This window comes from Python bivittatus, unplaced genomic scaffold, assembly GCF_059951505.1.
Source record: "Python bivittatus isolate LINGU-HERP-01145 unplaced genomic scaffold, Pbiv_v1 ctg000020_np1212, whole genome shotgun sequence".
Taxonomy (NCBI): Eukaryota; Metazoa; Chordata; class Lepidosauria; order Squamata; family Pythonidae; genus Python; species Python bivittatus.
Genome location: NW_028277030.1, coordinates 44,435,060 through 44,460,095, shown reverse-complemented (window position 1 = coordinate 44,460,095; position 25,036 = coordinate 44,435,060). Strand labels below are relative to the sequence as shown.

At 36.8% G+C, this 25,036-nt stretch overlaps 1 protein-coding gene across 3 annotated transcripts in view; it reads right to left on the bottom strand.

The window, feature by feature from the left end:
• The window catches only part of SENP6 (SUMO specific peptidase 6), a 78,119-nt gene that overhangs the window by 23,585 nt on the left and 29,498 nt on the right, over window positions 1–25,036 (bottom strand). For 2 of the 3 annotated variants that reach the window (XR_015795652.1, XM_088137831.1), the window contains exons 6-12: window positions 19,134–19,204; window positions 17,861–18,006; window positions 16,791–17,163; window positions 15,939–16,168; window positions 12,240–12,413; window positions 7,297–7,330; window positions 4,836–5,021 (exon numbers count right to left, since the gene is read on the bottom strand). Coding sequence is in view for 2 of the 3 variants with exons in the window: in XM_088137831.1 (XP_087993957.1) it covers window positions 4,836–5,021; window positions 7,297–7,330; window positions 12,240–12,413; window positions 15,939–16,168; window positions 16,791–17,163; window positions 17,861–18,006; window positions 19,134–19,204 (1,214 nt within the window). In the remaining variant the exon portion in view is untranslated. The remainder of the gene's footprint in view (window positions 1–4,835; window positions 5,022–7,296; window positions 7,331–12,239; window positions 12,414–15,938; window positions 16,169–16,790; window positions 17,164–17,860; window positions 18,007–19,133; window positions 19,205–25,036) is intronic. The other variant, XM_088137841.1, reaches the window with a different exon arrangement.

Genomic DNA, 25,036 nt, shown 5'->3' with positions numbered 1-25,036 from the left:
ACAAATCTCCATATGAAAAGGGGACATGGTAGAACAGATCACTGATACAGATATCTATGTGTTTTGAAAATAATATTCAGATGGTGATATTTATTTCAGCAAAAGAGGGCAGTCTGAGGTTCATACCACACGTCCACAAACACATTTGTACTACACTCAAATATCTCTGAACTGAGTTACTGGTAAAGGAAAAATAATGTGAACATTTTCTTTTAAAGACAATAGTTCTTAATCTAATGTTGTTCCACTGAAAATGCAATTAACTTATTTAAGTTTCAGAATGTTGAATTCACAAGTGCTTCAAAAATAGCCTGCCTTTCTTTCTTTCTTTCTTTCTTTCTTTCTTTCTTTCTTTCTTTCTTTCTTTCTTTCTTTCTTTCTTTCTTTCTTTCTCTCTCTCTCTCTCTCTCTCTCTCTCCCTCCCTCCCTCCCTCCCTCCCTCCCTCCCTCCTAAAGTTCAGTGTTTTCTATTTGTGCTTGTTTTTCTACTCTCTAGCCACTATAAACTTTACTTTCTAAACTGAATCTCTGTTTTGTGTTATGTGCAGGACAGAGAAAACACATACCCAATAGATAGGCTACCTTTTAAGTTGAGCAGTTTATTTTGTCTTTAGTATGCTCTTGCCAAAATAGTTTATACAGTATAATAAGATCATTTTGTTATTCAAGAAGTAAAAACCTCTACTAAAAATGTATAAATCTTATATACGTTTTTACAGCCATTATTTACAGCTAAACTTGTAACTATTCATCTAAATATATAAATTATTCCTGGCATTAACAAAATGTGAGTATTCACAAACATGGATTATGTTCCTGCAAAGAGCCCAAATGGAACTTTCTAGAGCTTACAGAATTCATGGCAGGAATCCTCCCCTCTCTGTCTCTCATGCATGACTAGGAGTGGGCTTATACTGAGGTTCTGCAGTTCCTAAGGCTGACATGGAGGAACCAAAAAGGTACACTGAGGTCATCTGAAAGCAAGTGGGATTGGAGGCTGTTGTGAATTTACATATAACTATCCAAAGGACTCCCAGTTACAGGTAAGTAATCAATTCTTGTATTGCTCTGCAATATACAGTACTGTGCAAAAGTTTTAGGCAGGTGTGAAAAAATGCTGTAAAGTAAGAATATTTCAAAATATATATATTGTAATTGTTTATGTTTATCAGTGTACAAAATGCAAAGTGAGTGAACAGAAGAAAAACCCAAATCAGTATTTGTTGTGACCAGCCGTTGCCTTCAAAACAGCATCAATTCTTCTAGGTACACCTGCACAGAGTTTTTGAAGGAACTTGGCAGGTAGGTTGTTCCAAACATCTTGGAGAACTAACCACAGATCTCCTGTGGATGTAGGCTGCCTCAAATCCTTCTGTCTCTTCATGTAATCCCAGACAGACTTGATGATGTTGAGATCAGGACTCTGTGGGGCCAAACCATCACTTCCAGGACTCCTTGTTCTTCTTGACCCTGAAGATAGTTCTTAATGACATTGGCTGTATGTTTGGGCTCGTCCTGCTGAAGAATAAATTTGAGGTCAATCACATGCCTCCCTGATGGTACGGCTTGATCGATAAGTACCTGCCTGTATTTCTCAGCATTGAGGATACCATCGATCCTGACCAAATCTCCAACTCCATTTGCAGAAATGCAGCCCCAAACTTGCAAGGAACCTCCACCATGCTTCACTGTTGCCTGCAGACACTCATTATTGCACCACTCTCCAACCCTTTGATAAATAAACTGCCTCCTGCTACAGCCAAATATTTCCAATTTTGAGTCATCAGTCCAGAGCACCTGCTGCCATTTTTCTACACCCCAGTTCCTATGTTTTCGTGCATAGTTAAGTCACTTAGCCTTGTTTCCATGTCGGAGGTCTGGCTTTTTGGGTGCAATTCTTCCCAAAGACCACTTCTGGCCAGACTTCTCCAGACAGTAGATGGGTGTACCTGGGTCCCACTGGTTTCCGCCAGTTCTGTGCTGATGGCACTGCTGGACATCTTCCAGTGTCGAAGGGAAGTAAGCATGATGTGTCTTTCATCTGCTGCATTAAGTTTCCTTGGACAACCACTGCGTCTATAGTCCTCAGCATTGCCCGTTTCTTTGTGCTTCTTCAAAGAGCTTGAACAGCACATCTTGAAACTCCAGTCTGCTTTGAAATTTTTGGCTGGGGGAGACCTTGCTGATGCAGTATAACTAACTTGTATCTTGTTGCTGTGCTCAGTCTTGCCATGGTGTATGACCTGTGACATGAAACTGTCTTCCACAACTTCACTTTACTAGCAGAGTTTGACTGTTCCTCACCCAGTTTTAAGCCTCCTACACAGCTTTTCTGTTTCAGTTAATGACTGTGTTTCAACCTACATATGAAATTGATGATCATTAGCACATGCTTGGTATAATTGGTTAATCATACACCTGACTCTAATCCTACAAGATCCCTGACTTTGTGCAAGTGTACAAAGTGTGCAAGTCTAAGAATTGATGCTGGTTTGAAGCCAAAAGGTAGTCACACCAAATTTTGATTTGATTTAGATTTTTCTTCTGTTTGCTCACTTTGCATTTTGTAAATTGATAAACATAAACAACTACAATATATATTTTTGAAAGCATTCTTACTTTACAGCATTTTTCCACACCTGCCTAAAACTTTTGCACAGTATTGTACATACATGGATAATAGCTTATTAATCAGAGAAGGGTAGTTATAGGTTCTTTAGCTAACTAAAGGACTGCTGTTCCAAAGGGTATGTCTACAGAGAGAGGTCCAGTCACTTGCGCTGAATAAAAGTTAAGGGCTAAGCCCAAATACAAGCCCAGCATAGTACTGAGAGAGGGATTCTGTAAAGGAAAGCTGTAGCCATAGAATGAGGGCAAACCCAAAAGAGTGGGAGGTATCATTGTTTGCTAGCTCATAATAAAGTTTTATGGTTGCACTATCCATTTAGACAAATCTTAAGGAAAGACCCTTTAAATGGGCCTTGGAAAGCCAAAAATAGCTGCTGGCTGCTTTAGAATGAGGCCATTCATTCCAAGCAAAAGGCAAGCTTTCTTAGACATCTGGAGCAATTTTTCTTTCAGTGTTGAGTGACTGCAAAAAAATAGGCAAATTTAATGGCCTGACCCAAGTGGAATGTGGAGACAAACACTAAAAGAAAGAAATGCTTGGGCAAAGGACTACTTTATCCCTAGGCAAAACAAGAAAGTGATCATCTCTACACAAGGCACATAAATCTATTTCTCAACAAAATGATGTCACTGCTTTCAAAAGAGCTGACTTCCATTACAGTAGATGAAGGAGAATGATGGCCACAGGCTTGAAATCAACATGGACAGAAAAAGGTAGGAAGTGGCACAGATACCAGTGGAGAAAGACACCCTAGGCTCTTCTTGAAGTGCTTCATCTGAAGACTGAGAAAAAGGGAAGCACCATCCACTGAAGGATTAAAGAAAGAGAAGGCTGTGCGGTATATCCTTATGGAGCAAAAGCCACACTGTTTCAAAGCTAAAAGGAATACCAAAACACAATGAAACTAACAGTGCAAGGGACTGGAGTTCCATATATGAAAAGTCCTTAAAGTATTTGCTTCTGGAATGACTTTTCCAAGAAGCTAAGGTGAAATTCTTGGGCCACCCTGTTTATCTACCAGACAATCACTGCATTATCCAATACAATTTGGAGAGTTAAGTCTCAAAGGAAGCCCTTGAAGGATCATAGCAACTTCCAAACTGCCCAGCATGCCCATTTGGTTTTGGCGTGGCCTATAGAATTTTTTTCTAAGCGTGTGGCATCTGTAGCATCCTTAGCCTCCAAGTATCAAGCTGTTTCTTTATCTGGATGATTGGCTCTTAGTTATGCCATCCAGTTGTGCCATTCTTACCTTTCTCACCAGACCTCTCAGCTACTCCTTTTACACTTCTTAGGCCTCTGAGTCAACTATGAGAAGTTTTCCCTTCTTTCTGTACAGGTTATGCAGATAAAGAAACAGCTTGATACTTGGAGGCTAAGGATGCTACAGATGCCACACGCTTAGAAAAAAACTCTTTAGGCCACGCCAAAACCAAATGCTAAACCAAAAAAAAAAAAAGTGTAAATGTAATTACCCACTATAAAACAAAGGAAAGAGCAGTGGTAGGGCATTATTAAGATGGAAGTAGGGAACCTGCAAATCAATAGATATTAGTCCAGAATTCAATGTCAGTGATACTGAAGACCTGGGCGACCTATGGAATAACTGCAGTGTTTAATAAATGCTTGGCAGGGCCTAAAGAATCTATTACAAGATTCTTCTCCAAGGCAGAAAAGACAACAGTTATATTCAACTGATCAGAGAAATTTATTTCTGCAATCTGGCGCTTGTAAAATGAAGCACTTAAGATCATAAGACTGAGGCCAAAAGAAAGATGGAATTAACAATACTCCATAACTCCTCACATGGGAACATTCAAAAGATAGAAAAGGGATTAAAATAAAATAATAAAATGAATGAAAAAAGGAGAAATATTCTAGAAGACTGAAAGCTCACAGGCCAAATGTGCTGTTGCTCTGATAGTAAAAAAGTAAGGTTGTTCAGCATGATAATGCCTAATGTGATAATGGCACATGTGGATATGAGGATTCTCACCAAGGATTTTATAGGTACTAGAAAATTCCAGAAGGGGTCTGCGTAAATGCATAAGCCACATGTACGAATCACAAAAACATGATGAACCCTTATTATTTAAATATATTTTCAGAAAACAGTATTGAAACTAACCAAGTTTATTCACAAGCTCAACACTTTTTTTCCAGAATAATATTCTAAAAAAGCATATCATAACAAATGTTTACTTACTTGCTCCTTTACAGTCATACCAGACATTATCTTTTTCCCTATTCATCTTTAGATGTGATCTTAAACTTTGGCAGGCAGCAGGTACAGTCTGCAAGAAAACTACTGGCAACTTGCGTACACCACACCATTCACACTTTGTAAGTTCAGAAGTTTTTAAATTAATATCCCTAGTGTCATTTTCTGACTCTAGAAAATTAAAAAAAAAATCAATCAAAATTTCATTAACACTGTTCAAATAGCAACTGTTATTAGAATAAACCAATAATATCCAAGGGACTATATTTGTGTCCACCGAATGTACTACAGATAAAGTATTCCCTAATCAAACTGATTTGTGTTTTTGCCTGACATGACAATTTTTTAAATAAAACAAAACAAAAAATGATGAAGTAAATACGAAAGGAATATTGTTATTTCAAAGGTCTTAAAAAACTAAATAGGAAAATCAGATTACAAAGATACAGTTATTATTTAATTTTTCTGGACCATCCAATATCACATTGTAAGGAACAAAGCCCATTGAAGAGGTAACTTCAATGTATATATGCTTTAACAACTATACAGTGAACCTGGAGGGTATCTAATTAAAACCTCTTCTGCCAGAAGAATGGGAAACATTTTTTCAAATTTGTTCCAAAGTGATAATCTGTACTAACTCACAAAGAAAGTCTAATTATGCAAGGAGCAGTCTACTAACACGACACTAGATGGTACCCTTCTATGTTCAGCAGGAAACAAATGGGCTTGGATAGAAAATTGTAAATGTATAAGGAGCAGCAGCTGAGTCTCCCATTCCATATCCCATACTGCTCTGGTACAGCTTTTGAAGGATGTAGAGGGTCCGGATTATTTTGGGTTTGCTAGGAGGTAGAATTCATAGCTGCAAATGCCTAACCTTTCTCCTAAGAGTATCTGCTCCTAGTCTATACCTCTATGAACCAACTCTCCTACCTAAAAACAGGCTACGTACAGGAAGGAGTATGGTCTATATAGCTATAGCTCTGAGGTTCTATTTTCACCAATAAGAAGAAGCATATATCTCAACTGTAATGAAAAGCAGAGGGGTAGGTTGCACATATGCATTAGTAGGGAAACTGCACTATTTTCAATATATATTTTTATAGTATGAACATTATGACTATACGGATTTTTAAACAGTATTTTGTGGAATTTTAATTATTCTTTTGCATATCCACAAAATGACAGGTGGCTTAAAAGTATCTTTAAGAGAGATAAATTGGTTTTGTTATAAATTATTAGGGCTGTGCCTCAGAGTCAAGGGCCAAAAAGCATGCTTCAAAGCATGCAGGGGCACAAACATAGCAAACATCTGCACTTGCTTAAACCAAACTCATCTGCTCCTGGATTAGTGCAGCAATTGCCAAAAGTAGCTATGTGATCTAAGAAAAAGGAGTGGTTTGCTTTAAGGAGTCGAAAACAGATGCTACATTCATATCCCTGGATATGAATGTAAGGACATTTACAAGACACTGCATAGCCTTGTAAATTATTATAAGTCACCTCAAGAAAAGTATTGACATGATGTGGGATAGAAAACCTGATGCCTCCAGATGTTTTCAACTACAGTTGCAGAATCTCTTGACCACTGAGTATACTGGTTAGGACTTATGGGATATGTTGTGGGATGTGTTAAGTAAACACACAAAAATGACAGCTTATGTCCTCGAAGGAAAGATTATTTATGTTCAGTGCTGAACTCATCAAATTTGAAATTTCAAGTTCAAATATATTATCCTTTCACTCTTCTCACTATTTACTATAACTGCTACTGATAAGTAAAGCAGACTAACTTTTCCATGTAACATTACTAGCTGTCCAAATACTCTACATTCTGATCCTGTCATGTCAGCTCTTAGTGATTTGGGCAAGATGCACTAATACAATTTTTAAAACTTTTTTTAATTGGATAAGCTTTGATAAATTTTATAAAGTGAAATCGCACAACAAAAGCAAAGTAGAACATTAGTAACTACTAATAAAGCATAACTTTAAAACATTATTAAAAAAAAACTTTTTGTAACACATTCTCCCCTTCCCTTCCATTTATTTCCTCAATCACTAACCACTACCAAAATATTTGTACTGTACTTTGAACATTAAAAATTGGAGTTATTGCTAGTACCTGTTGAAGTCATTTCACTTATTACTTTTGACTGGACTATTAACACTCTTCCTAAAAAAAGTATTCCAAATGTTTGAATTTGCCTTGCTGTTTAATATTGCACATATAAGGGAGCCATTCCTGCTTGAATAAAGTATAGTGACATCTTAAAACTATTTTAAGAATCAATTTAACAAATGTTAAACAATCTGATATTGGTTCTTTATCCCACTAGAATGACTTCATAGAAATGAATATGTAATTACCAGGTACTATATTTATTGCATACAGCAATATGTGGAAAAATCATTAACAGGAAAAGAAAAATAAAATACTAACCTTCCAAACGTATCTCAATATAGTCTAAGCAAAACTGAAAAAGAGAATTTATATTACTACAGGTATACCATTCTCATTAACAACCCATAGTCTGAAACCATTCACATACAGGAAGAAGGAAGGAAACCCCTATATTAAGGTACCTAGTGAAAAAAAAGGCATAAAACCCCCTAGGAAAAAAAAATCTTGGGGAAAAAAAACAACTACTAGAAAAACAGAACCCCAACACCTAAATTGTGTCTAATTCTCTCTTCCTCTAAGTTCAACAATTACTTTGTTAAACAATGAATTAAACCTAGGACATACAGAATTGTACTGTCTTGCCTCTGCTTCAGTGCAAAGCTAATTCAAAAGGCTGAGACTTGACAAATTTTGTTAATCCATTTTTTTTCAGAATCTGGGACATAACCATTCTTCCATTAGAAGATAATCATCTTTTGTAACAGTCCAAACTCAATATATCAAAAGTTCTTCAAGACTGAAGGTTTGCAGATTTTGGAACAGTTTAATAAAATATTAATACCTTTACTCTTAACTGCCTTTCAAAAACACAGTTAACTATAGTGATAATTTCTCACAAAAAAGGAATTACAAGTCGACATGCTTGTAACATATGTACAAAACATCCTTCAAATTTATTACATCTCCATAGTAAGGATACTGCGAGTTCAACAGGCCCTAAAGGGTATTATTTTTCTATTTAAATGAGTAAAAACTGATAGCTGTTTAAACCTCCAGAAACATTTTTTTTGTTTACTGTTTTAATGGAATGGAATGAACTGCTGTTCAAATGGAACTTGATAAACTGAATGTTTGGTAAACAGACAATTTTAACCTCTAATCCTTTTGTGTTTAATCCAGTTATGGTATAAGAAGCAACTCTAATTTTATAATGAGATCAAGATCTACATATACTGTACCCCAACTAGAAATATTAATGCCACCAACTGATTTGCTAACCATGCATACTACAGATATCAAATACATAGAATGCACTTATAGATGGGCATTCCCTTGTTTTGGGAAGAGAATTTCAGAGCTGTAAGAAAATAATTTATTCTTTAATTAACATATATTTTTAAATACATCTGAATTCAGTGCATTCCAAGATAGACCATATTGCTAGAAATTATGTATCTTCATAATTTTCAGCTTACTTTGATATTGGGAATGAAAATTATACAACAAATTTGTACAGCCATTATACTGTACAGTGGTGCCTCGGGATACGAACGCCTCTATTAACGAACATTTCGGGTTATGACCAGCTTCGGCAGGAAAAATTTACCTCGGGTTACGAACCGGATCCGCGGTCATTTGCCCTGCTGCCACGCGGTCGCGGCTTCCTGTGGGAGAGGTCATGGTAGCAAGGAGACGTTCGGTGAGGCTTGTAGTGTGTTTTGCAGTGTTTTGCGAAGGTTTTTGGTGTGCGTGTTAGTATGGCTCCAAAGAAAATGCAGAGCAGGCTTGGCGGGAGTAAGGCTCTGAAGAGAAAAGTGACGATCGAGCTGAAGAAGGAAATTACAGAAAAGCACGATCGTGGCATTCGTGTAACTGATCTGGCCTCGGAGTACAAGATGGCGAAGTTGACCATCTCGACTATTCTCAAGAATAAAGATGCCATCAGAGGAGCTGATGTGGCAAAAGGAGTGTCAATCTTAACGAGGCAGAGGACACCAGTGCTGGAAGAGGTGGAAAAGCTGTTGTTGGTATGGCTGAATGAGAAACAGCTGGCAGGTGATAGCTATGAGTGAGTGAGGCTATGATCTGCGAGAAAGCCAGGAAGCTGCACAGTGATTTGCTGCAGACAAACCCCTCTACCAGCGCAGCAAGTGAGGAATTTAAAGCCAGCAGAGGCTGGTCTGAGAAATTCCGAAAGAGAAGTGGCATCCAGTGTGGCAAGACATGGTGAGGCTTCCAGTTCTGACAAGGCTGCTACAGAAGCCTACAAGAAAGAATTTGAGGACTTCATGAAGGCGGAAGGGTACGTCGCTGAGCAAGTGTTCAACTATGACGAGACAGGGCTCTTCTGGAAGAAGATGCCAAAGAGAACCTACATCACGCAGGAGGAAAAGGCACTGCCAGGGCACAAGCCCATGAAGGACAGATTGACCCTTTTGCTGTGTGCGAACGCAAGCGGCGACCTGAAGATTAAGCCACTACTCGTGTACCATTCCCAGACCCCTCGTGCATTCAGGGAGCACAATGTGTACAAGGCCAGACTGCCTGTCATGTGGAGGGCCAATGCGAGAGTGTGGGTCACAAGGCAGTTGTTCATGGAATGGCTGCACGAGGTTTGCACCCAGCGTTAAAAAATACCTGTCTGAGAACCAGCTGCCTGAAAGGTGCCTTCTCCTGATGGACAATGCCCCAGCACACCCTCCAGCCTTGGTGGATGACATGGACGCCGAGTACGACTTCATAAAGGTCAGATTCCTCCCCCCCAACACGACACCTCTTCTGCAGCCCATAGACCAGCAAGTGATCTGCAACTTCAAGAAGTTGTACACAAAGGCGCTCTTCACCAGGTGTTTCAATGTCACCGAAGAAACATCCTTGACTCTCAAAGAGTTTTGGAAAAAACATTTCAATGTCCTCCACTGCATCAGCCTCATTGACAAAGCCTGGGAAGATGTCACCTGCCGGACCTTAAACTCAGCCTGGAGGAAACTGTGGCCAGAATGTGTTGCTGGACGTGAGTGTGAAGGGTCTGATGCAGAGGTAGTGGAGGAGATTGTGTCCATGGGCAAGAGCATGGGTCTGGTTGTGGATGATGTGGACATAGAGGAGCTTGTTGAGGACCATAAGGAGGAACTGACCACAGAAGAACTTGCTGAGCTCCAGAGTGAGCAACAGAAGGCGCTGGGTGAGGAGCATTCCACTGAGGAAGAGGAGGAGGGGGAGGAGGTGAGCTGTGATGCGATAAAGTCCATCATGGAGAAATGGAATGAGTGCCAGGATTTCATGGAGAAGCACCACACCAACAGAACTGTGACAAGCAGAGCGCTGAATCTTATGAACGATAACGTGTTCTCTCATTTCCGGAGGGTTATGCAGCGCAGGAAAAAACAACAGACTTTAGACAGGTTTTTCCCCAGAACTGAGCCTGCAGCTAAGAGGCAAAGAAGAGAGGAAACCCCTGAAGGGGACTCTCCCTCCAACCAATAACTGCCTCCCCACCCCATTCTCCTTCTTCATGCTGTGCCAGTTGCACTGTTTTTCATGTTTTTGTGGTGTAAAAATAAAATGCATATGTTTCAGAATGGATTGTACTTTACATTGAACCTTATGGGGAAATTAGCCACGGGTTGCGACCAAATTCGGGCGGAGGGCGGAACAGATTAACCGTATTTACATTAACCTTATGGGGAAATTTGCCTCGGGTTGTGACCAAATTTGGAGGGTGGAACGGATTAACCGGATTTACACTGAACCCTATGGGAACATTTGCTTCGGGTTACGACCAACTTGGGATACGCCCAGAGTCACGGAACGGATTAAGTTCGTATCCCGAGGTACCACTGTATTTTGTTTCAAGAAACAGACCAAAAAGTTAGGATTTTGAGAAAATTCAGTGAATGTTAAAAAATTGGACTTGAAATTACTTTTATTTGTATCCATACATCATTGTATTACATTAATACATCTTCACTTTACAGTCAATGTTGAATACTCAATTCATCCTCTTTTTCACCCAGTTATAGATTTCAGCATACATCTTGCTGACCTATTCATATCCTGCCTCTTTTTCTAATATTCTACTGTTACTGAAGATACCTCTACTGTGGACTTCCATGTGTTTATTCCAAAAATTGCATAGACCCTGCCTTCCTCACAAATGCCTTTGATTCCTTTCATGTCTGGGATTCTACTGATAAAGTTTTTCCTCACCTACCCATTGCTCAATATAGAAAAGATGATGAACAAAACACACTGCACTGGACTTCCCCAACCTGCCACTGGACTGGGACTGATGGGTAGCCCCCTACCTGACTCTCCAGATACAGGCAATGAAATGAATGCTGTTTCTGAGACACCAATTCACCTGGGTCACATTTTGAACCAGTCACTTGCTCAGTCATTTTGGAAAATCATATTGGGAGAGTTCCTGAGTTATGTCACTCAAGAGATGAACATTTTGCATCTTTTGTTGCATATACTATAGTACAGTACTAACGATAAATGCAATTTACATTTAGATAAATGGCAACCAGACAGAAATGGATTTTATCGTGTGTGTGTGGGGGGGGGGGCTTTCTTTCTTTCTTTCTTTCTTTCTTTCTTTCTTTCTTTCTTTCTTTCTTTCTTTCTTTCTTTCTTTCTTTCTTTCCTACTTTCTGGAAGAAACTGCAAATCATTTTTTTTTTAAACCAGCCAATGCAAAACTGCCCAAAAGGGAAAAGAAGTTATATATTCTTTAAAGAAATGGATGTTTAAAGAACCAGAGAATGATGGTGGATGTTAAAGAACCAGATAAGAAAGAACCAAATTCTTCTCTCCCAGAGATCACAAGATGGCAGCAGAGTTTTTTCTATATTTTTTGCAGATCTTCCCCCGGATCTCTGCAGGTCCAAAAACCTGATATTTTCTATGTCTAGAACTTTTGGACCTGTTCTAGATTCTGGACAGATAGAACCTATAGCAGGCAAACAATTATGGATCTTACTCCATTTGAAAACTGACTGGCCCAGAATAGTGACAGAATGTATGGGAAACAACCTGTTTGCTCTATGCACAGAACAAAGCACATTTTCTATTCTGTGCACACCTCTACAAAAAATGTATAGTTCTATTATCTTTGTCTACCCCTTAAAATTCTCAAAGTTCCATGTTAATTTCATTTCTCCTTTTAATTATGCATTCTCTACTGTTAGAAAACAGTAACAGATTCTCTACTGTTAGAAAACAGTATTGACAAAACACAAATCTATTATTTTACTTACAATTACTGGATCCACCACCATTCTTCGCAGAGTTCCTATTCTTATACTCCGACAGTGTAATATGACACTTTGATAAGAGTTTTGATACTTTGAAGGTATGATGACATCAGTCACAGTTTCTTGGGGGAGAACTTTTCTACGCTTTACAGGAGCAGTGGATACAACGTTGCCAAACTGTAAAATAATTAACATCACCACCTTAATTTATGAAAACATTTGCTAATTATAACTTGCATTTAAAACATCTAGGCTATGCTTCAGAATTACTGAAAATTGATCAAAATGTTTGCAAGTGAAACTTTTTTTTAATTTTCAGAATATCTGTGGGAACAGTGTAAATATTCTATGTACATTGGTGACACACCTTGTATGCCAATTCTGAATGGGATCCGTATGCAACTACCATCTTCTTTTGAATCTGAATTAACTGCTTTCATATCACATGCATAATTTATTTAAAGGTATTTCTACATCATTAATAATTACTAAGTATTGCAAGATAAAGCAGGATAAATCCAAAGTTATAAGAAAGGTTACCTAAGGGACCGCCTCTCCCCTATGACTTCAACCCGTCCCACCCGTTCACACAGAGAGGGCATGCTTCGGACCCCCTCAGTAAAAGAACTCTGTCTAGCGGGGTCCAGAAGGTGGGCCTTTTCTGCAGTAGCCCCCACTCTTTGGAACATTCTGCCCCCGGAGGTGCGATTGGCCCCCTCACTCCTGGCCTTCTGAAGGACCTTGAAGACCTGGCTCTGTCACTTGGCCTGGGGCGGGGAGGGAATATCTCAAGCAGGGAGATGGCTAGTCCCATACTGGCCGGCTGTCCCCGGCCCGATTTTCCATCTTCTTGGATTTTCCTTTCTTAGTATTGTTTTAATTCTATATATATTATGTATTTTATATAGATTTATAGTTTTAATGTCTTTGTAAGCCGCCCAGAGTCCCCTATTGTGGGGGAGATGGGCGGGGGAGAAATCCAATAAAAAAAAATAAAAATAAAATAATAATAATAATAATAATAATAATAATAATAATAATAATAGTAGTAGTAGTAGTAGTAGTAGTAGAAGAAGAAGAAGAAGAAGAAGAAGAAGAAGAAGAAGAAGAAGAAGAAGGCTATTTGAATTAACAATGACTGATAAAGTCACATGAACCTTTTTCTGTAATGTGCTTCTGATGTTCATGCAACATCCCTTATCACAGAGAGCCCTAAGCAAATAGGTGTATCTTCAACAGATGTCAAAAACATAGTACCAGTAGGCCTTCATATAGGATAGAGAAAAAGTTGCTTCAAGAGATAAAGCAATGACTGAAAGTCCCTTTTCTTAGATCACCACCACGTGACAATCTCCAGAATGTGATGTCACCACCACAATTTCTCTTAATGACTAGAGTGATATAACAGGCCTATAACTGGAGATGCAATCTTTTAGTAACGTCACTCTAGGCTGCATATGTTAGGGTTTTAAAGCTAGGGTTGTCAACATGACATCTGTGGACACCAGCTCTCCTTAGTACTCTAAGGACATATACTGCCTATAGCTTACTCACCCCTATCAATTTAAACTTAACATAGTTTTAAAAATAAAACTATGACCCAAATCGCATGAGGCTTTTGAAAATCTTTTAAGATCCACATGCATAAAAAGAAGCCAAAATCTCAAAAAATTCTCACATGAATGCTAAAATCTCATGAGTACTTGGGAGGACTGAGGAGTCAATGTGTAGGATTGTACAGTGCCCTTAAGGCATTGTTTGTCATGGGTACATTTCCATTCTGGACTTCTGTGCCTTACTTCTCTCTAATGGGAAATATGGTGTCTGCCACATTGTGTCACCCAAATCAAAATATTCAGGAATCACTGTTTTGTATAAACCATCATTCATAAAAGATTCTCTGTGTTCAAAATGAAGAACTATATGTTCCATCTGAACGGGAACATAAGGGTTTCATAAAAAGTGGCAGATGCGCACCTTTATGTATAAGATATATCAGGGTGAGAAGAATAAGAAACACTGTATTAAAATATCCTGCACACATACACCTATCAGAAGATATAAAATATATGAGCTGACAACACAGAGAAACACTGTCAAAACAGTTCTAATAGTGCAGCTTTAGAAGCAGTACATTTTACAAGCAACATCCTAGACACAAAGTTAAAAAATAATGATGCTGAAATTGTCCCACTGATTCTAATCAGAGATTCATTTTGGTTGAATCATATACTTCCCTCCCCTAGCCAAGTTCAAGACTTATAAAATGGTAAGAGAAGGCCAATATGTCAATGCTTATTTGGGACCTACTCTAGACTCTGCCAGATACCTCATGTTTAATTTGGATTCTTAATACCATGATAGAGACACTGGACAACAGCATTGTATTTGAAATTACCAGACTCTATTTTCATCTCATGTCATGTTTTCATGGGTCTACAGTGTTAGCAATTGATTATTTATGTATATAAGGATATTTTAGCAATGTGTCTAATACTTTGTGTGGTCTGTTTACTTATTACATTATTTCAGTTCACTTTATCTGGTGGATTGTTGTGAAGTATTTCTACATGTTTTTAAACAAGTTCATAACTTAGAATACCCCTTCAGAGAGCTGCTGCCATGACTATTAAGTCTTTAGATTAACATACCGTGAAAGTTGTCCCCCTTGACAGCACTTAAGGAGCCTGCTCATGGTGCATTTTTGTCTTTGTTTATCCAATTCTTGCAGTGATGCTCAAACTAAAAAACAAAAATCCCCACCATGAAATCCTTACAGTAAAGTGCTATTAATTGGGACAATTTTCAACTTATTTTAATTTAAGGATGTTTTTCCTTGTAGAATCAGTTTACCTACTGAAACTGATTTACACTTATCAGTACAACTATTACAACCACTTCCCTCAGGCTGTTTTCCATGTTCTTTTGATTCTACAAGAATAGAAGCAACATGGATTTGATGGCCCACATGGAGATAATAAATTGGCCAATTTAAGTGATCCAACTTTGATACTAATGTGGTTGTCATCCTTTGATTTCATTCTTCTTACACAGTTCCAGTGATTTCAACAATCAAGAAAGCACAACATGGAAAGCAGTACAGAAAAGTGGCTCCCATCCTATTGAGGCAAGTTTTACCTAATCTCCCAATCCAGCTAACAGCTTTAATTATATTAATGGATCTCATATCCAGTGAGAGTTCTTCCTTTTTTCTTTTGTTTCTTTTTTCTTTTTTTTGCATTTACAGTAGTCTTTACACTTAATCTCCAATACTGCAATTAATGCTGTTTCTACAACTCAAGTTTCAGAAACAGTTTGCCTTACTGCTTGGGAAACCTGACATTTTTCACAAAGCCTATTAGTCATTAACTGCACAATTCTTCAATTTGTGTTTTAGGAAGCCAACATGCATACCTGTTAAAACAATCCAATAGATAGGAAAAAAGATAGATACACAGTAATCCTATTGGAAGCTAATTAGTTATAGCTCAGAAGGATAAATGTATAGCTAACTCTCTGAATTCTATTCATAAAGAGGCAGGCACTTTCGTTCTATACTGAGACTCGCTGATGGAACAGAAAATTTTTCCATTAAGATAACACCAAGTATATGGGTGCAGTCACTATCCTAAATTTCCACTTACACAGAGAAATCACTGATATGCTTACATACTCATTTCACCCTACATATGGAGGAACTACCTGGTCTTTCATTCTTGCTTTTCTTGGTAATGCTACTGTAGATTCTGTGTCTGCTGTAATACTAGTTAGCCTTTGTTCTAGTTCACAAGTATTTTCCTTCAGGGCTGCTTCCACTTTTCCCGTAGAAGGTGCAGGAGAAGAACAGGCTGAATCGGCTGGACGTGGTGATATGCTCTCCATTCTGTTAGTGCTACCGATCTGATCCTCTTCATCATCACTGGACAGCACAACTGAAAAGAAAAGCACTTGCCTGAAGTTTACATTTTATGGTAACTAAAATATGAACTGTTAAGATTATCAAGCCTGCTAAAGTTTACTATTGAATTCTAAATAAGAAGCTTAAGATGGGGAAGAGGTGTCTATTTAGAACAAGATAAAATTCTATCTGTATCACAGCACCTACTCAGCATCAGCTGATCTCAAGAACAGGGTTGAATTGGCTAAGGCAGATAAAGCTCACTGTTCATATGAAAGCATCCAAGACATAAATGCAAACAAACAAACAAAGCAATATTATATATTATACAGAATATACAGTATAATTATTTAAAAGAACATAGCAATATTCTGCTTTGCTCAAGTATAACTTAAAGCAAACATCATAACTACTCACAGTTATATCCTGTGTTTCCTATTTTGGAACTTAAGGCACCAAATTTAAGTTTCCTAGGAGGTCTCTATCAAAGTACTGAATAGACATAGAACTCCCTATCTTCAGGAAAGTTGCTGCATCAGACATTTCAAAACATGCTCCAAGATGATTAAGTAACTTCAGTAATATATTTTCTCTTCAAAAAGATGAATGTTATACATTTTAATTTTTACCTAGCTTTAATTTAAAAAAAAACATACTTGGATCATTTAGTTCAGATGCTGTTGTAGTCTTCTGCCGTAAATGTCCAGTAATTTTAGAACCCACTTTTCCATTTGGCCGTAACATAGCAGGGCCTATATTGCGTCTCACCACGAAGTCAGTAGAAACTGTACCAGGAGATGATCCATAAAACTTTTTTGCATTTAGTCCTGTACTTAAAGAATGTTGCTCTGTTGAACTGTCATGTATTGATTCTCGTGCCAAAGATCCTGTAGTATCATGTAAAGACATACTTTGCATGGACTGTCCTTGCAAGCCCCCAATAAAAACAACTCCCGGAAGTTGGCATTCTGTCTCACTTTCATTTGTTTTTCCAATGCATTGGCAAATTCTGGAGTAACTATCCAAGCCCTAGGGTAAAAAAAGACATTTTTGTGCATGTTTTAAAATCCTATTATAAATAAATGTAACGGACTTCTAATACAATTGGCACAGATTCATGGATCTATTTTTTTAAAAGTGGAATTAAGCTCCTGTCATTTGTTACTATCTACAAAACTTAAATTACCAGCAAATTCGGCATTTCTTTTCCTCAGGTTTCTGTCCCTGTCATTCTTCATCCAAGCCTTTGCTCTTATATACTTTACCTTTTTCTTCAGCCTCACAGCTTTTAAGCCCTTTACGTCTTATCCCATTTCATATGTCGCCTCCAAAAACCTTCTTGCCACTTACCTGCTCAGCTCTCAAGAAGTAATATCCACTGAATATCACTTCAAATATCTAATCATGGATTTGTTGAAAGACAATGGTTTGAAATATTTACCACCTGTCTATGCAGTAAAAGAGCAATAATTCAGCAAGTCCACTACTTCATATCTTGAAGATTAATACTGAAATATCTACTTTATTTTCTAATGAAATCTGTACAAAAGAAAATAATTTTAGATTTAAGAAGTCCAACTGTTACAACAACATTAGCAAAGGGATTTGCAGCCAAATGATGACAATTATAAAAGACTTTAATCAAAGCCTTAAACTGTTTTACCCTTTTAATAATGTCAATTCCTGAGTCTAGCAGCATGTAAGGAAAAGTAAATATATAACCCACCTCTATGTGGGTTGCACTATTTTTTGTGGCAGGAGATGGAAGCAAACCAGTCTGATATAAAGTGCATTGACGTTTCTGTTGTACCTTCCTTGTAATTCCTGACTCTGACTCTGACCCAGATTCTTCTCTATTCTCCATCACTCTTTCTGAAAGAAAAAGGAGATCGTTACTAACCACTACCAAATGTCTTCACCTGAAGAACAGCAACTCTAATTTACTCTTATAGTTTCAATCAGTACAAAGAAAAATAGTTATTAATTGCTTCTGTCCAGGCACCTGTGTCATGTGACAATTCAAGAAAAGACGTCTGAGAAGGTATTTCCTTCAAAATAAGTTTCTCGCTCTAAGCAGCACGTAGCTGAAATTTCAAACGTAAACTGATGTACCAAAACAAAGACCTATTTTTTCTAAAACAATTTCCTTGTCAATCACAATATAGACCATAAACGTACAGAATGCAATATATTAAACAACTGAAAAGTCAAAATCTGACAGTGACAAGTTAAGAAAAAATGTAAGTGTAACAACATATTGCTAAAGTGGTCATGAGAATGTCAACCAACAAAGCAGCATAAATATAATTCCTTTTAAATAGAGATTTTTTTCTACTTCAGAATACATAGTTACAAACTGGAACTTCCATATCACCAATTAAAAAATACAGCTTACAGCCCTATTAATCATCTCCTTAAGTAAAACATGAAAGGTTTGGTCTTGCCAAAAAGTAATAAAAACAAAGTACATAAAGAAAAAGAAAAAAAACCCTATATATGAACAAAAGTAATTTTTAAAGAACAAGCAGAACAAAAATGCTTTTCTTCTTTTATAACTGTTTCAATTCAAAAGCCAACAATGCATTTATTTCTTTTTATATATAATATACAACTACAGTGGTATCTCAGGTTACGAACTTAATCCGTTCCGTGACTCTGGTCGCAACCCAAATTGGTCGCAACCCGAAGCTCTGCATTTTCTTTGGAGCCATGCTGACAAGCACACCAAAAACCTTCCAGAACACCACAAAATACACCACAAGCCTCACCGAACATCTCCTTGCTACCACGATCTCGCCTACAGGAAGCCGCGACCGCATGGCAGCAGGGAAAATGGCCGCAGATCCAGTTCGTAACCCGAGGCGGAGTTCGCAAACCGAGGTAAATTTTTGCGGCTGGAGCTGGTCGTAACCCGAAAAGTTAGTTAACAGAGGCGTTCGTAACCCGAGGTACCACTGTATATCATTTAAATATTTAAAAAAAAATTAAAAAATACATACTCATCTCCTGAAGTCGAGACCATTTATTGCAATTGTTATCCAGCTTTGGAATATTATGGGGATATTCTTTCCTGTGAAAAATCAGCAAGAAGTTATATTCAGAAAAACTGTAACTGTATTTAAAACACAGGTTAACAAAATGCTAAAATGTATTTATATTTTACATTGTAGAAACCTAGAATATTGAACAATACCAGCTTCTAAAACAGTAGCCTAAAGGCTGTGTGAACCCATTACTGTGACACCCATTACATTCTCTGACCATGCTGAAATTTGTTGAGTTTCCACCAATTTAAAGTAGGAATCACACAAAAACCTATCACAGTAATCACATGTACACAAACAAACACTCACCCATTTACATCTAGCCTGTGCCCTTTAAGCCCCCAAAAGAATATAAATGTGACTTTTAACTACTAATATTGTCCACCTGTTTATAAAATGATAATCTAGGCATTTAAATGCCATTCCTTGGTCAGTATAGATGGAAAGGCTATGAAAATATAAGGGTTCTTGACAATATTATCTTTGATTTTCAATCACAACATAAACTCTATTACCAACCAACGGGTTCTATCATTCAGCATCACAAAATAAGTATGTAGTTACTGCCACTGTCCTGATACATTGTTTTGTGTGAGGAGAAAAGAATAATATGATTTCTATACTGCAGGGGATAGTGCTTCCAATTATACAATTAAGATGAAAGTACCCATAAAATAAGGAGATATTGACAGATTTAAGATATCAATAGACTCAAGAGGTTTGCAGCAGTGCAATATCTTATCTCTTCAGGAAAAACCTCTGAGTGAAGTGCACTACGGTACTTGAAATACTAAACAGGATCTTATTATTACAATAGAGGAGATGTTGATTTATATACTGTATATAGATGAATTACATCCCAAAGTACAAGGTTTCTTCACCATTTATATTTTATTTCCTGGCAGTCAGTTTTCCCATAACAACCTGAACTATTATGAATATTGGCTTATTAAAAACAAATTAGGCATTTTATTGTTTAACCATCCCTTCTGCCAGCATGCCAAGCTTAATAAACCAGAAAGCTTCCAATTATGAATTGTTCAATACATGATTGAACTAAGTTTTCTTAACTTGTTCTAAAGTAGCCAGGAATCAGAAGCTAAGAACAACTGCTGTTTTAAATTTCTGGCTTGTCAAGAGAACAACGGTTTGGAGGAAATGCTGAATAAACCACAACTGGAGTCTTTCTGGTTGGTTTAGCTACTTCTCCTGGAACAAAAAGCTCAACAGAAATCACCTGATAAAACAGATGCACATGCTGATCGCTATCAATAAAGCCTGAATTCTCAGCAATTTAGCATATTGTTATACACGAATCAGACCTCTCCTTACTAAGTTATTACTAGATGTAAAAGACATATTTTACGATAAAAAGGAACAGATGAATGATACTGCATGTTATGTTCTTTAGCTATCTTAGATTCACTGTTTTACATCCTTTATTGTTAGCATGTTCTTCAATCAGTGCACAGTGACATGGAAAACTTATTTAACAAACAGATGAAAAAACTGTGGTGGTGTTATGAGAAACCTATATTCTTTTAGTGTAAAATTTTGGAGGAGATAAGCATCATTACTGAACAAAGAACTGAATGCTCCCCAGAATTACACTTACTGGACTTATTTATGGGGCCAAATCTCAAGCTTAAAAATAAGCAACTTATTATCCATTTAATTTTAGCTACTAAAATAATAATTGCCCAACAATAGAAAACTTTAGATGGCAGGAACCACTATTCTATCAAATTTGGATGGACTTTATATTTTATCTCAAAGACCTATTATTGGCAATAGTTTAGCTATACGGTAAATACAAATGTGTATATTTTCTGCCTATATACTTTTTAGCAGATGTTTTAATATCTTTTTTCTCTATGCATCATGGATTTGTTACTTGACAATGTTTTTTAACCACAGTTTGATAAATAAATATATAAAAAAAATAGGTGAAAAACACCATTGACTAATTTTTTAAAAAATCTGTTCACTTAAAGTAGTTCACCGTAAACTTCTGCTTTATCATTAACCTATAACACTTTGTAAATACATTTTATATACTAGAAAGTTATATATCTAATACAGAATGACACCTTAATTTAAGGATGCAAAAAACCGAATTTCAATTTACATATCCTCCCAAAATATTGGACAAGTCCACTGTATCTCTAGCAGTCAGTTAAATTTTGGTTAATTTTATAATATCTACATCAATTTGTGTTATTGTATTAAAGCCTTTATTATATAAACAATGTAATTATTTATGATGGTGTACTTTAATACTTAACAGCCACTGGAAGTAACAACAGAACACTCCGTCCCCTCAAATGGTATATTAAAATAAAGTTTCACTATATTATATATTTGTATTTTTAACAAGTGCAAGAAACTAATATATAATTTTGATTAATCACAGTATGTTATATAATTTAACTATTTTTAATGCCAGATGAAAAAATAATCAATACTTATACCAATTAAAATAAAAATGGAAGGATATATTAAAAATGACATCTGGAAAGACTTAAAACACTTCCTTTCAGATTATAGAAGAATACAGTGTCTCTGTGGCTTATCTATCTATCTATCTATCTATCTATCTATCTATCTATCTATCAATGTATCTATCAATCACTTTTTAATATCCAAAACGAGGAGACTTAAGTTCCCTCCCCACATTTATTGTGACACATTCAACGGCTATAGTAAGTCATAATGCAATGCTTCTAGCCCTTATATGTCATGCATGTTTCAAATTGTTTCTTAATTTTATAAACCTCCCAGAATTGCTTTGGTGATTGAGGCAGCTAATAAATTGAAACATCAACAACAAAATAACACATCATGGACATAGGAATCTGGATGCTTAAATGGTTTTATATTAATTACAATTTCTTGTGATTAATTTTGCCACCTAACCTAAACAAAAAGAATAGTAGAAACAAATCAACTTTCAAACTATGGTTGTTGAATTTAACACTGAATGCTTAATCTAAAAATTAATTGCACCTAAGCTAAAAAGGAGAAGGAAGCTTCCAATCTTACTGCATATGTATGGGAGAAGGACAAAGCATATAGATTTGAGATCTCTATGGTTCATTCCTATCTCTAGAGAAGTATGGAGATGGTCTTGAAGAAGGAATTCAACAGTCATTAAGATAAACACCCAGATGGCCCAGAAAGGAAGGAGGGAGTGAGAAAGAAATTTTGCCCCATGTGGATTCTCTTTGGTATAATTGGGGGGACAGAGAGTTTCTGTTAGGCTTTCAAGATTTTGTTACTATATTCTGCATCAATAAAAGAGAGTTCCAATAGTCCTTGTGGAATCTGTTTTCCAACCTGACCTACTCAAAAGGCTGACACTATCATGCAAATCTATAATTCTGTATGACAGTAAAATATGGCCAATATGTATACATGTTCTAGCACATTTAGGAGAACTCAGCTGTGCTTACTGTGAATCCCTCTGGCTGTTTTGAATGCCATATTGAAGAGAAGACTGGTTAGGAAGAATAGCAAAACCAGTATAATTTATCAAAGGAGGAAAAACTGAACTAACAGTTTCACCTGCCCAACTGGCAGAGATATTCTGGTCTGCAGTATGACATGAACTACGGAAGAGTCTACTTTATCAATAAATGAAAATGTCACTGTAGTTTCTATTAAAAAATGTGTTTTATTTCTTTTCTAGGTATGCTTCTCAGAGTAGCCTTTAGTATTTCCTAACCTTTAATTTATCCATTAGATTTATATTTGATCTTTTCCTATGGGAGCTCAAAGTGGTGATACATAATTTTGCACAATATTTCTACTATAAGCCACCTTAGTCGTTTGAAATAATTTCTGTCTAAGATTATACAGTACTTTTCAAAATGTGCACATTATTTTTCCCCACAGATGCTATTTTTCTTTCAATATCCACAGCAAATGTTAGGATAAATTCTCAAACTTGGCAAACTATATAGACACTACTAATGGGAAAGAACATGCTGTATTTATATCAAATCAACTAAATCAGTTGTGAAGTGTCCTAATAAAACCAGCACATTTAAATCTTTATCCTAAAGTCTCTATCATAGCTGATGTGAAGCAGCCCATAAAAGAGAAAACAAAATATTCCTTTCTGGAAAACTGAAATAAATTTAATAATGTAATTTTAAAATATTGACATTGTTATATTACAGTAAACATGTTTTGTAATTTGAGCCAGATCATAATACAGAGTTAGTAACTTTTATATCGATTCATGTAAGAAAATAAAAGTTCTTGGGAGCTTTAGCAATGGCACTGCTCTTTTAGATAAGGAAATAAAGAAGATGAATACTTTAGAATTCATCTCAAAACTCTGTTATTGCTGCTGGCAAGACAGATCCACACTAGTCATTATAATAAGCTACCCAGAATCTGGTGAAATTAATTGTCTGCTGATATTAAGGAAATAGTAGTTCCACAAAACATCTCTTTATCCAAAAGCTAACTAGCTAATCAGGACACTTTGCCAGAAAATTAATCCCCCAGAATATTCTACCAGTGAGATCTTTGTTGGGTACAATGACATGGTTGAATAAACATGATAAGAGGCTAAGTAAAGAAGTTTTGCAGCATGACAGCTTATAACTTATTTATTTAAACTAAAAGGGTCTTTTAAAAAGAGCAAATAGAACAAAAAGTCTGGTGGGCATCAACAGATGTCTGGGGCCAGACTGGTGCCCCCAGGTACTCCATTACCTACCATGAGTTAAAATATTAAAATATGTCTCTTCTCTCTAAAATCTAATAGAATTAAGCATCTGTAAGTACGAAAATTCCAAACAGGAGATTCCACCAAGCCAGAACTAATAATGAAAAGCTCTAGTTTGTGGTTTTATAACTTGACACCTTCTCAACTGACAGATCTGAAATAAGATCTCCCTCAATTGTAACAGTCATAAGAGGTATCACACAGAAATGCACTTTGTTAAGAAAACTGTACAGAACCAGTTTAAAAATGAACAAATAATTTAGAAATTTATAATTTTTAAAATTATAAATTAGAATTAGAATAGATTTTATTATTATTTGTTATAATACAATTTTTATAATTATTATAACAAATAATTTAAAAATTAAATAATTTAAAAATTCTTACAAATAATGTTAAGCCTTCTCATTCACTATTTCTATGCTGATAATCACAACAGATGCATTAGAGTACTTGGCCAAGACAAGTCAATCCAAGCAGAATAGAAGTCCAAATACGTTAAAGAGTATATAAAAATTAAAACCTATTAATCTGATTAACTGCATCTATTATTGCCATCATGATTCTGACCTCCCCTTTCCAAATCTCTTTCTCTGCATCTCACACAAGTAGTCCTCAGTTAACTACGGTAATTGGGACCACAATTTCCACTGACAAGCAATGCAGTCTAAAGCACAATGTCACATGACTGCATCATTTAGCGAAGGCAATCTGGCACTCCCCGTTACTGTCATTAAGCAAGGATCATGTGTCATTAAGGAAATCCCAGCTGGCTTGCAAGCAGGCCAGCAGGCAGGTAACGTGTGGCACAATGGATGGTGCAAGCATGGTGGAGACAGTGGTGGCTGGGCAGGGGAGGGTGAACAAATGGCCCAGGAGGCACACTGCAAGCGCATCGGGCTGGGGGTGGCTGCTGCCAAGTGGAGGAGGGTGTGCAGATGGCCCACAAGGTGCAACTTGAGCACAGCCATGAATGGCTGTTGCTGGGTGGGGGAGGGTGTGCAAGTGGCCAATGAGGCACAGTGTGAGTGCACAGGGGCTGAGGATGGCTGCTGCCCAGCAGGAAAGGGTGCAAGCAAGTTACCAGAGTGACTTGCGACCTTCCCTGCTGGCTTCCCCA